General features: G+C 41.4%; 1 protein-coding gene across 2 annotated transcripts in view; it reads right to left on the bottom strand.

The window, feature by feature from the left end:
- pkd1a (polycystic kidney disease 1a) overlaps nucleotides 1-13443 on the bottom strand; it is a 66761-nt gene that overhangs the window by 45987 nt on the left and 7331 nt on the right. For both annotated transcript variants that reach the window (XM_008304353.1, XM_008304354.1), the window contains exons 9-16: nucleotides 11522-11736; nucleotides 6146-6267; nucleotides 5900-6050; nucleotides 4127-4389; nucleotides 2819-3202; nucleotides 2123-2596; nucleotides 1888-2019; nucleotides 237-412 (exon numbers count right to left, since the gene is read on the bottom strand). In XM_008304353.1, the coding sequence (XP_008302575.1) occupies nucleotides 237-412; nucleotides 1888-2019; nucleotides 2123-2596; nucleotides 2819-3202; nucleotides 4127-4389; nucleotides 5900-6050; nucleotides 6146-6267; nucleotides 11522-11736 (1917 nt within the window). The remainder of the gene's footprint in view (nucleotides 1-236; nucleotides 413-1887; nucleotides 2020-2122; nucleotides 2597-2818; nucleotides 3203-4126; nucleotides 4390-5899; nucleotides 6051-6145; nucleotides 6268-11521; nucleotides 11737-13443) is intronic.

The raw sequence follows: 13443 nt of genomic DNA, 5'->3' as shown, positions 1-13443 counted from the left end.
TCTGCTTTGACTTGACTGCAGCAGTGCTATTATGGCACAGAGGAAGACAAAAACAGAGAAAAGAGCAAAGACAGATAGAGGAGAAGAAAGGAGCAGTCACACACAAACAGATGCAATGTGGCTTCACTCAGCCTTAAAAATAGAGATAGAAATAGACATAGAAATGGAAATTGGCAGTTTTTATTTGGGCTCTTCAAAGGAAATATCTATCAAGCTGTCCATTTATCTTTTCACACCTGAAGGTGGCGGCCACAGACATGTCCACGAGCACAGAGGCGGTGAGAGTCTGGTTGGAGCCCTGAGGGACAACATCTGGAACACCTCTGACTGTGAGGTTATTCATGGGCTGCAGCCGGTCCACGGTTACGTTGAAATGCTCCGTGAGCGCGCTGACATGGTTCATGGCCGTCACCTGAGAAAGACGGCACATAGTTGTTGACAGACAGCAGCATAACTAGGATGTACAAGTGTAATATTTCCACAATGTGACCAATGAAAGTGTCCAGTAGATTAAACTGTGACCATTTTGATCAACACTGAATCCTTCTGTTCAGTTTTTAAGCCAGAATTCTAAATATTAAGTGCTTCTGACTGCCGTAAATGCGATTGCTTTCTTATTTCCCTTTGATAACAAGTTGATTTTGTACAGTCTGTGGACCAAACAAGCTGTTTAAAGATGTTGACAATTCTCTGGCAAACAGTAAAAGCCTGTTTCCACAGTCTCTGACATTTATATACTGGCAATTATTCGACAAAACAGTGGGCAGATGACATGACTGGTGAAAATAGCTGTTAGTGGCAGACAAGCAATCCATTATCAAGAAGACCAAAATGCGAACTTTGGTGATTTTGAGTGTTTTGCCGACCACTTCAAACACACGACAACTGCATTAGTACAAAATAATCCATTCAAGCTTTTATGAACAACAGATTTCTTTCTAATTGTGTGATTAACAGAAAATATCCGAAAATGTAAAATCTAACAAAAATGACTATACTCCATGTTTTAAATATATGCTACTCGATATTACAAATATTATTTATCAGGTAAACACTGTTGTCAAAAAAAAAAAAAGGTTGCCTAATTAAAACTGAAATGGTTTGAATTGCATATATTTAATCAAGTGTCTTTGAATGCAACATTGCACAATCAAAACACGCAATCAAAAACAAACCTGTCACAAATAAGTTTAAATAAAACAATATGTCCCCTCCAGACATTGATTTAACCTCTAAAAACTAATTTCTGCATATCAGAGTTACATAAAATTTAAATTATATTTTGAAAAAAAAAAATCCTTTCCTGCCCTAAAATGGCTTCAATCTAACTCTGCATTGCTGTTTTTCGTTGGTTTGTTTTTAAGAATGTGAAGCTCTATAAAGTCCCTGCTTCTCTCTCCACCCACCCCTCTCCACTCGCTGCAGCTCAAGCACACCAGCTCACCTGAAACTCTGCTACAACACTGTAAAACTACTGGAGACCACATAATGGCAATTTATAACATTGGAGTGATTTAGCCATACATGTTCAAACTGAAGAGTGATTTTGAAGAAGAATAAAGACACAAAAAGGCCGACCCTGAATGTTAACAGGATTTGTTCCTTAGGTTTGTTATGTATAAAACCCCAGATATCTGAATCTGTATTTTTGAGACTGTCATTATTACTCTGCAGTTTCAGGGAGGAAATGCTCAGCCACAGTGTTGACTGCTTATTTTGCCCTCGATAAATCTTCTAGCAAGAAAAAAAAACACTATGCGGACATGTTAGGCACAAAGCTTGAGTCACTGCAGGGGGTTTATCATATTCAGCCATGTGAGGCAGCAGAAAAAGACAGTTGACAACAATTTGACTTATGCTGGATTTGAGCAGGTGACAGAAACTCACTGTGAGCTTGTAGATGGCAGCGTGCTGGTAGATGACATTGAGGACAGTGTTGTAATAGGTGAAGTATGGCTTGTCATCCACTGTCCATTTAAATGTGGGATTGGTGCCTTCAAGGACTAACGCTGTGTAGCTCTAAAACACACAGAATACAGTACGATGTATTTAATATCAATACCAAATTTGAGCTCTTTATGCTGTCAGTTAAATTAATACCAAATCAAAACCGCACACTAACCACGACCGACTCCATCAGCACTCTGTGTGCAGGGTGAGGTTGCACCACCAGGCCTCTGAGCGGCTCCTCCAGGTGAACGACCGCCGTCAGACTGGCCTCCGTCACGTTATTGTGGGCTTCCAGCTCGATGTGCGCCGGACCCTTCTGCTCCTCCACGCCCAGGCTCAGATCCAGCACTGCATACTGGCTCGGCTCCGCGACCTCAACCCCAGACCCTGAGCTCGGCCCAGGCTGACAGAGCGCTGGAAACTCCGGTGGACATTCAGGGTGGAAAGTCACGCTGAGATTACTGCCCCGCCGCGACACCTTTGTCTCGTAGCTAGACTGCACACGGAGCAGGAGCCGAGTGTCGTTGGGCTGCAGGTAGAGGGTGTTGTTACGTGGAGGCGGGTGGAGGATCGTGAGGCCCAGGGGAGGCACCACCCGCAATGGGCAGGATGCTGACGCTGGGTATGATGGCTCAACAGAGGTCACCTGAAAATCAATGAAATCATGGCTCAGTTATTGTGTTAACGTAACAGGAATACAAACAGAGCAACAAATACCAACTTGTTCACTGATTAGCTTTTGCCATCTGCCATCGGTGTCACAGAAAAACACAATTCCCACTGAAAAAACTCTGCACAACAGGTTCTGCATTCCTAAGCGGCCTCCTCAGTGCATGCTGTGATGCGACATGCAGCTTTGATTACTTACCAGCAGGCTGTAGAGTCCTGGCTGGGGTAGTCCATTAGACAGCTGTGCTCCCTGCAGCTGGGTCTCACTTTGTCCCACATAGAGCACTCTGATGGGGCAAACCGCCTCCTCCAGCCAGCTTCCCTCGCCGTCCTTCACCAGCTTCTCCATGTCAAGCGCCGGGTCAAGCAGAGGCTCGGCATTGTGGTCGGCTGAAGCGCCCGTTGACGGCCTTGTGTTGTTGCTGATCCAGAACCACTCCGACTGGTTGAGGGCTAAAACGGGTTGCCGCCACAGTGAGTGTGGAGACGACTGGCAGCGGAGAAGCGAGGATGGGCCGGCGTCGTGCTGCAGGGCGATCACATCGCCGGGAGAAACCAGGATGTCCTCAAGTTTATCTTGTAGCTGAAAGAAAGATAAGATAGATGGATGTATAATGTCTCACTGCCAACTTTGTCCGCAAGTAGGCGTCTTCTTTTTTCAAATGAAAACGTATAGGGCCCTATTTTTTGTTAGCAGGCATTGCACATTAACTGCGATCCCATCCCATTTATCTGATCTAGTTGTAAACACCCTCACATTAGCCGTCTGAACGCCAAGCAATTTCTGCTGCTTTTACACACTTTGGGCTCATTTTTCACTGCAACACAACATCCTGCACCTTCATGGAAGCAGTACAAGCATGGCATTGCAAGTAGAAATAACACATTTCTTAATATCTATATATCTTTTGTGCATAATAACAAACCTATAATGGCAAAAATCCTACAAAATAAAAGAGGAAAGATGGATTTCTTTAATTATTTTACAAAAGCTGAAACAACCTGGAATTAATATGTATAGTGCTCACAGGTGTCATCAATACTGGGATAATGTGGGCTCTAAATACTACAGATTTTTATAGATATAGATTGTGTACAGTTATGTGTCTTGTTTATTTTCATACTTGTCTATCATCTGTTGCGTGCAAACACAGACAGCCCAGTTTAGCTGAATAGACGCCAATTTTTTATGTCTCATGACTGTTGGGCACAGCGAAGCCACTAGTGACTTCAAGGTTGCATCAAGAAGTGCAGAATTTTTTTACTTTTACGGAATCTGGTTAGTACAAAATTGATTTTCTTAAAAACAAGACACGTAGAAAAAAGTGGCTTTGATGCAACATTACAATTTTAAGCTTAGATTCGGTTAAGTTCTCATCATGTCATGGATGAGTGGTTCCTGGATCATCCAGCACAATTTTTAGGAAAACATCCCTTTAAAATCCACCAGCGGTTTTACGGCTTGCCGTTCTTGAGTGCGCTTGGAAACAAAGGTAAACCCTCTTACCAGTACATGTGCAGCCGCTCCTGCTGGTAGAGTGAAGACCACTTCGTCCTGGAGAGTGTACCGCGGCCTCAACATCCCAGGCGGCAGATGGTGAGCATGGGAGCAGTTAGGACAGGAGGACGGCTGGCAGGCAGTAGAGAGAGGCAGGCACCGGCGCTGGAAGGGACACCACTGCTCTAATCTGGGGCAGGAAGGCGGATCGCTGCTCCTGGTGTCGTTGGGGACACAAATTGCTACCGGAGCACATGCTGGGCCTCCACAACCTGAGACAGTCAAAGTCATTTCTTTGTCAGTTTTTTAATAAATAAAGTTTGGACATGAACGAAAGAATTCTTTCCTTTATTTGCTGTTTTCTAACTTAATTGGTAGCTTAATCTATAACAATGCATTTTATGTAATTAATGAACTGAGATAAATTTTACATCTTTATGGGAAAAAACACAATGATTGTTGAAAGTACTGCACAGAGACCATTCTCTAGCACTGACACAGCGCTGTGCACTTCATTGTCATTCTGCTGTAAGGTAATTTAAAAAAAGTTCTAGCTTGTTTGTATTTATTTAAACTAATTACAATAATTTTAGACAGCGCTAAGCCCAGGATGCATCAATGGTGTCCCCTAAAAATAGTAACAGAGGACTTGTTTTGGGAGAAGGCAGCAGGTACTGTCATTCAAGTGGCTAATTCATCCCACTGAAAAATAGCAGGTCAGCCTTATTATACCGCGCAAACCAGAGGCAAAACTTGAAATTTTCAGTGTGGTAGGTTGCTAGTCTGGAAGTTATTGTCAGTCTTTACCATAGTAAGGGCTTTTTTTGTAAAACTGTAGTATATAAATGGCTGAAGTGGATGAAAAAAACTGCATGAAGTGGGTGATCAGTGACAGTCTACATCCGGTGAGTCAGACTACTTGAAAATTAATGTACCAAGAAACTACACAATCTATCATTTAGGTTTTGCGGTTTGTTTGTTTTTTTTTTTTTTTTTTTTTTTTAATTGGACAGCTACAATGTTGCAGAAATGCAGATAAAAACAATAAATTATGAGATCAATGAGATGAATTCAAGCAAATCTTTCCAAAACAAGCTAAATAAATAAAAGTGAATTGTGGAATGTGACTATGTGAAAGATGTGTGAGCATGTGTGCAATTTGTGTATTCATAACAGCAACATAATTAGTATGGTGGGCTGATATCCATCTCCACGTACGAGCAAACTTGCTTTCTGTGTGATTAATGCTCCCGCTGCATGTTTATCGTATTATCTCCACCATCTCCTCCTCCGCTCTTGCATTCACAAAGTCTTAATGAAAGCTTCTCGAGAAATATAATCCCGTGACTTTAACAATCTGCCTGCCTCTTTGGATTTCTGTTTCAAGCATCCTTCAAGCGCATCAGCTCTCTGCACCTTTGTTTATTGCATATCTTTGCCGTTTTGTCTCAGTGGAGCTGTGCACAGGTGGTGTTGCTTGTCTAGTGATCTTGGACAATGACACAAAGCAATCGGACGGGATGTGACCTTGTTTATTCGGGGTTCCTCACTCCTGTTTTGTCCCACTTACCATCGACATTCAATCTTTTCTTTTGCTCACCTAACAACTTTCGACAAGCTTGGTCAGTGCGTGTGAATTGGTGTTGATTCTTTCACACATAACGGTGGTTGGGGTTCAGGTGGCTTATCCGTTCTTTAACACCTGCCGGTTCTAACTAGGAATGTGTTCAAATGTGTTTCATGTGCCAAGTGTGTGTTAGTGCGTTTCTGTGCGTGACTCACTGGGCAGCAGCAGGTGCCAGCTGGGATAATGACAATGAGGTCTGTAGGTCTGGAATCGTATGTGGACTTGGGAGCTGAGCTCCTTAGTGACAAACTCCAGGGAGGACAGACGACCCGCCTGAACAAAGCTCAGTGCAGGGAACAGCAGCATCTGAGTGGGAAAAACAGACAAGAAACAGTAGTTTCACACAAGAGGCTTTAAGGAGATCAGTGTAATGAGTAAATAAACAAGCTCGGGTTCCTCACCTCTAAGCCACTGCTGGGAGGTTGTGGAGCAGACGGAAGAGTGGATGGCACACGGTGCAGAGGATTATGGGAAGGAAACACAGCCATGCCCACCATGAAGATTCCGGCATCTGGAACACGCACTGCAGAGGCAGAAACAGTGTGGTAAAGGTGAGAAAAGAGAAGGGATGATTGAGGGATTTACAAAGGGAAGTGGTGTAGGTGTGGCAGCTTCTAAGAAATCATGCCATCCACGCAGTAACCATTTGTTTTGACAGAGAAAGAGATGAAGAAGTCATGATTCCCTCTCTGACACTCACTTCTTTCTGCACCTAAACATGTTGGCTTCATGTCTGAATGAGCACCCTGCTCACTTTTCTGTTAAAGTCACAACAGCAATCTCACTACGTCAGACCCAGTACCACGCTCAACAAGGCACAAGTCTGAACTACATGCTGTCACATTGACAGACACGCACTCATAACATACTTCAAGTTGTATTAGGTAATTTGGGGGAAGGTCTTTTTCACATTTCAGCACCAACATTCACACAAAAACATCAAAGAGAACAGTTTTCTGCCAAAAAATACTTTTGTCATCCACTCTGCCCTACAATTTAACACCTACTACAAACTGAAATGCCCATAAAAATACAACTGTACTGTGATGAAGACAGATTTTAACAGGTCAGATTATTGAAGGTTTTGACAAAACGTTAACAGAAAATGAGTTTTTTGCTTCCAGCTGTTGGTAGGAGACTTTCCTCTGAGTTTAAAAAACTCTCCAAAACAAGAGATGTGCTCATTTATGCAAGTGGCACAAAAGCAGAAACATAAATAAATATTTATAATTCACACTAATTAATTTAGAAAGGTGAGTGGTTACACACAGTCACAGTTTTAAGCTAATTATTTGTTATACCGCATCGTACATATTTCTTACTGCTTCTCTGCTCGGCACTGCACATCCTAATGTAGGAAATTCTGTTTTCTGCGCAATAGCTGGCAAAAAAAACTGCCATTAGTTATTCAGACAGCTTGACAAGCCTTTTATCGGTTTTGATTTGGTATTTTTTCTATTCTAAAAGATCTATATTTCTATTATGATTGACACACCACATAATTGCGCTGTGTAACACGGCTTTTTCTGTTGATGTGGTGCATTTGATTGAATACAGCGCAATTAGTGAGGAACGTTTCTTCATACAATGACTGAACCGTCACTTTAGCGGACTGATGAAGCCAGCAATTTTAACCCATCCAATGTCTGAAAACAGCTATGGAGAAAACAAATCTCTCAAGAAACAAGGAAAAGCACTTGAGTAAACAACGTATTTGTTTACCGCAGACAGCCACCTACACCGAGACGGAATCAAAGACAAACTCCAGCAAAGAAACACAATTCGACCGACACGTTCAACCTACGGTCAGACACAAACGCACATTGTTGATTTCTCTTTTGAGTGTTGCTGTTGTATAAGTCCTTCAAGGAATGCAGCCACAGTAAGATCTTTCCTGTGTAGCAAGCCGACAAAACGGTCAATACATCTGCTTAAGTGAGAGGTGTTACAATACATGTTGCTTTATGAGACTCAAATGTGGCCCCCAAAGTACAGCACACGTCGTATATAATGATAACTGCACGACTAAATCTTTCATGTACTGAGGGTGTACTACTAACCTAAAACTGCTGCTTTAAAAACGAAGTCTTCTTTTTGTATTTCTTGCACGTGCGTATCATATGGCCATTTCATGCAATCTTGTCTGGAGCAGTAAAAGAAATATGTATTTCTAGGTTTTTTACACCGACTCACTCACGTTGTATTGCATACCTCCAATTTAGATGCGGTGAACACTTTGGACATTCAAGATTGCAGCAATTTTGCAGAAACAATCCAATGCACTGCACTTGTAATCTACAACCTGTACTCTCACTAATGCACCCTTCCATACGCTCCACCGCGATCTCTATAAATTGGTGAGGTGGTCCTCCCTTCACAACTGGTTTCATTTCGTTTACAAGTCAATTCTGGCCAAGACACCTCCCTACCTGTCCTCTCTTCTTCACATCGCCCATAATTCTTATCATACTAGATCCAGTGTATACATCAAGCTCAACATCTCCAATACTTCTACTATTTTTTGGACGTAACACCATTCGCTTTGCAGCAGCTAAAGACTGGAACACCTTACAAAACACACTCAAACGTGCAACTCTGACTCCACTCACCACCTTCAAGCTTAAAATTCAACAGATTGTAGTTGCTCCTGCTGATCAGGCTGGACTTTACTTACGCACTTACTTATACATAACACATATACATAAACACACACTGTCTTGCACCTCATGCACATCTTTTCTCGCTCACATGCATATGCTCCCATGTTTACTTTTGTTCTATGTTATGTTTATGTGTCTATTTGTGTCTGTAATTCACACGTGTATTTGTTCCTGCTGGCGCCGCTTGTCCAGGTCATGTTTGCAAATGAGAACTGGTTCTCAAACATTTTTACCTGGTAAAATAAAGGTCAACTAAAATAAAAAAAACACCACGTACAGTTCATTCAGAGTGTTCTTAGAGGCCTTCACTTTTTGCACGCTTCCACAGTAGTTGTAGATTTAATTTGAAGTGAATTAAACTGCCAATGATATCTATCCACAATAACAAAGTGAAGAATGAAATAATGAAAATTCTCATCAGTCTGTAGATATTACCAATCAGCAATATTTGCAGCAGTCATTCATTTCCATAATTACGCAAATGACACTCGGCTACATATCAGTGGAGCACTCAGAACGCCATCCAGCTAAATCAAGACTAAACTAAGATCCTACTTAGTGGAGCATGAGGAGAAAAACTGTCTCAACAACTAAACTTATTCAGACTAAACACCAAGGAACAGGTCAAGGAACTTCATCTTATCATTGACTCTGACCTCAGTTTTGAATATTCGGTTAGAAAAAAGATGTCCCACTATCATTCAAGGATTATTAAGGACATTTATTTATCAGGCAGACATAGAAAAGTAATTACATGCTTCAATCTCCAGAAGGTTAGACTATTGTAACACTCTTCTGTAGAGGGCTAATGGTCAGTGAAGGCTGGAACTAAACGGAGCAGCACCTTTCCTGACAGAGAGAGAGAACCCACATTACTCAAATCTTAAAATCTTTACACTGGTTACCCGTCTCATACAGAATTCAAGTTATCCTTTTTCAGGTATTTTAATGACTTCTTTGCCATGTCTTTGGGGTCTGATAGGTTCCTCTAACCTGGCCAGAGGCACCCTCTGTTACTTATGCCCCAAAACTCTGCCTGAGGGTCTAGGGGCCTCCAAATCTCTGGGTAGTTTCAAAGTAAATCTTAAGACACATGCTTTCACCATTGCTTTCTCCTGGAATGTATTCACCTGTTATTTCAATTCAGTTTAATTCTATTTTATATTCCTCATCTTAGTCATTTTAATGCCATGATTATCTGTTTTTATATAACCACTCTGTGTTTTATTTTATGAAGAAATGGTCCTATATAAATACAATGTTTTATTATGAAGGGAAAGCACATTTTTAATGTTTTTTCCAAATTTATTAAAAATCTTGTCTGTGGTGGCACTTCAAAGTGTGGCCAGGTGTATCCTGTTTGCCTTTTTTGTACTTCAGATGTGTTAAGAATCTGAATTACCTTCTTCACAGAAGACAATCTTGACTTGTCACAGTAGGGGTAGCAAAGGTGAATTTCATGATGTCTCAAGTTCCATTAAGTTTCCCAGTCAACCGTGAAACAGCAGGTACAAATGAGGCAAAAAGCAGCCTTCCTTACACCTTTGCTTTTCCTACTGTGTAAATTCAAACGTTCTGATGTGAAATAGCTCTATTGGAGTCCACACGTGGCAAAGTTAAATTACTGGACACTATAAACACACCTGTCTGTATAAGGTTAAAGGCCAAGCTGTGAAGTTAAAGAAACTGACTGCAGACTTCTGCCACACACGGGTGGTCGGGCATGGATTAGAGGAATGGCATTAAAACCAACTTTGAGTGTTTCCAGGAGCCAAACTGAGTAACTGAGCAAAAAGGGCTTTGGTCAGTGAGGTGAAAAAGAATCCAATGGCATTTCTTACAGAGCTTTAGAGGTCTTCTGCAGAGATGGCAGAACCTATGGAAAGGATCATTTCAGCATCACAATGTCTATATGATATATAATATTTATATGCCTTTTCTTCAGAGTGGCTAGATAGAAGCCACTGAGAAAAGAACGCAAAATAGACTGCTTAGAGTTTGCTAAATAGCATTAAACTCCTCTTTGAGTATGAGGAACAACATTCTCTGATTAGACATAAACTACAGTATCTGGGCTGATTTCTAACCAATACTGGGCAATGTGCCAGCTAATACCATTAGTACAGTAAAGCATGGTGGTGGCAGCATCATGCTCTAAGGGGGGCAAGAAGTCTAATCAGAGATGAGAAAAAGGATGAATGCAGCTAAAGTTACACAACGGTCCTTGAAGGAAACACGCTCCAGAATGCAACAAACTGAGACAGACTGACACTCCAGCTCTTAACACAACAATGTCCCAGGCAAAAAGCCAAGACAGTGCAGGTGTGGTTTGGTAGGGGTTTGCATTGTAAAAAAAAAAAAATCTAATAATATAGTTTTAGATTGTCATAATTTATTGCATGTAGCTTAAAATTAAATCTATAACACAAACATGAATAAACAATATAATGTGTGAAAAAAAATCAATGAATGAACTTGAACTGAAACTGAGGAATACTTTCTGAAACTACTTTCTATCGAGTTGCCACATACACATACTTAAAGACTTCATAGAGTCGACATATTTTCTACTGCTTTTAGAGTACTGAGGGCTCTGGACAATTTAATTTTAGGTTCTTTCCTTGGCCAACACTGTATACATAGATAGAAACGATGACAAATTGAATACACGTATGTACTTGATCTTTGGGTAACAAAACTCATGCATTTATTATGTACAGTTGTCCCCATTTATTCTTCGCCTAGTCCAAAAACATGCTTCCCTATAAGTTGTACTATATTAAATATGGAAATGCTTTGGCGTTATCTTTAAACCACATTGCTGGAAAAGGATGGAGCACATCTCTGGATAATTTCTACACAATGCAAAATCTGCTCCAATTAAAATGGTACTTAAGGGATCCAGTCGTGCGCTTGTGATTAGTTTTGATGGAGGCTGTCTGCTTTTTCCTTTCTACCCTAGTTTGTACCACATATTCATTTACATAAAATTGATGGTGAAGAAGGCTGAAATGCTGTGCACTTGGGCAACAGGGGGAAACAGCATTTGCATTGAATCTGTGCCTCTGTTTTCAAGACTGCTTCATATTTGCATGTGCCAGAGTATGTGTGGCCTACCTTGGGGGGTGAATTGGCAGACGTAGGCCCGCGTGGCGCTGCACAGGTGTGAACTGGTCTGACCTTGCCGATCGAGGGACACGCACACGTTGCCGCGGGAGATGGCCGTGCGAGGCGGCTGGCCCTCCTCACCCTTCTGGGCCTCCGATCCATTCACCCAGTGCAGCTTGCCCGGAGAGTCAACGTCACTCAAGCCCAGCCACACACCTCGCTCCCTGGCACGATAACAAAAAGACAGAAAAGATGAGAAAAATGGAAATGATTTAACAAACAAGACATGCGGTTCAAGGATGAATGATGAAAAGGCAGAAAAATGTTTTTTTTTTTCCCATCTTTGTCATCAACATGTCAGACAAAGAGCAACACGCCACAAAAACCTCTTTCTAAAACAGCTGGAGCGTGTGTCTCAACAAGTGACATTCAAGTTTGTGCATTATGTGTCAGCTTGCCTTCAAAAATCAATGATTGCAGGGCAGAGGGAGTGTGAAAAAGGGGCTTTGATTGAACCCCAACTAGACAGCGCAGAGAAGATGTCAGATATTTAGTACGTCCCTGTGATTATGTCTGATAAATTCTCCCTCCATGAGTCCATTAACGGACTACACAAACTCCCCACTTTCATTTTCCTTTCTGTTACACACTGTTATCTGGAAACAAGATGCTCCTTCCTCTAAAAGAAAACTTAGCATGTAATTCACCGTAATCTAAACTGAGGGGAGAAAGTGGAAGCAAGCATGAAGCCTTTCAAACATTTTGTTTGATGCAGCTGTTTTCTGGCAAAAATTTAAAAAAGTCCCCATGATAAAAGCAATTTCCTTTCCCACCTTTTTTTTTTTTTTTTAACTTTTCAACACTGTCTGACTACTTACACCTGTAAAAACGACATCAGAAAGAGTGGACAGAGGTTAAAATACACAGGCAGAAGGGGAACAAGAAAAAGAAGGGTTTTTGTGGCAAAGGACTGATAAAGAAAAAAAAAAAAGTTCCTTATATAAGCGAGGGGGTGGAGGAACACACGAGTGCAGGGGATAAGCTCCATCTGCAGCAGATTTTTTCTTCTCTCATCCACTTCGGTCGCAGAGGCCAGTGCCTCTAACCTCACATTAGCGCACACACAAACCATTAACTGTGGACTCCTCCTGCTAGGGTGTTAAAGTTACAATGCAGCTGTGCTTTTACAGATGTGTTTTTGAGACCTTCTTCCACATAAACACCAAACACTCGAGGCACTCAGACCAGCGCAAGGGCACGAGCTTTCTCAAAACAGAATCAAACATAAATCCAGAGTTCACTTCACAGCGTGCCCATAAACAGCGCCTCACAGTCCAACATGTGAGGACATTCTGTATTTCAGAAATCTCTGTATTTTACACAGCCAGTAAATAAATAAAAAACACCTAAATTAATCCAGCCAAAAAAACTGAGGACAAATAAACCAGAGTAATTAATCCATGTGGTAGGAGTGAATTATTGTAAGGGAATTACATGAAAATTAATAATCAATCAAATTGTGCCCTTAACAACACGCGAGCACCGACGACAAGATACACAACAGTCCTATTCGACCGATGAAGTTCACTCAGGCAGAAGGGGAAAGCAAAGTAAAAGAAAAACACATTTTACACACAAACACTGCCATCCAAGCCCTGCTTCTCGGCTTTCGCTGCATCTCACAGACAGAAACATGGTTTGTTGGGAAAACACAGATGATGCATTGTGTCGCTGAGCTGGATGTTATCTGTTTTGTACCAGATAACTTCTTTCTGCAGGGCCGGCTGGTATAACGGCCGACTGATATAGCACAGTACAGATAGTACAGATATGTACCTCTATTTATGTGTGTGGGCACACAGTAATACTAATAGATTTTGAGAAAATGTTGACTGAACTTGTTTTTCATTTCTCCTTCCTGAGAAAAACTG

Source organism: Stegastes partitus, unplaced genomic scaffold (genome assembly GCF_000690725.1).
Source record: "Stegastes partitus isolate 25-593 unplaced genomic scaffold, Stegastes_partitus-1.0.2 Scaffold2198, whole genome shotgun sequence".
NCBI classification, from domain to species: Eukaryota; Metazoa; Chordata; class Actinopteri; family Pomacentridae; genus Stegastes; species Stegastes partitus.
The sequence above is the reverse complement of the archived record's forward strand: the minus strand, read 5'-3'. Positions and strand labels throughout refer to the sequence as shown.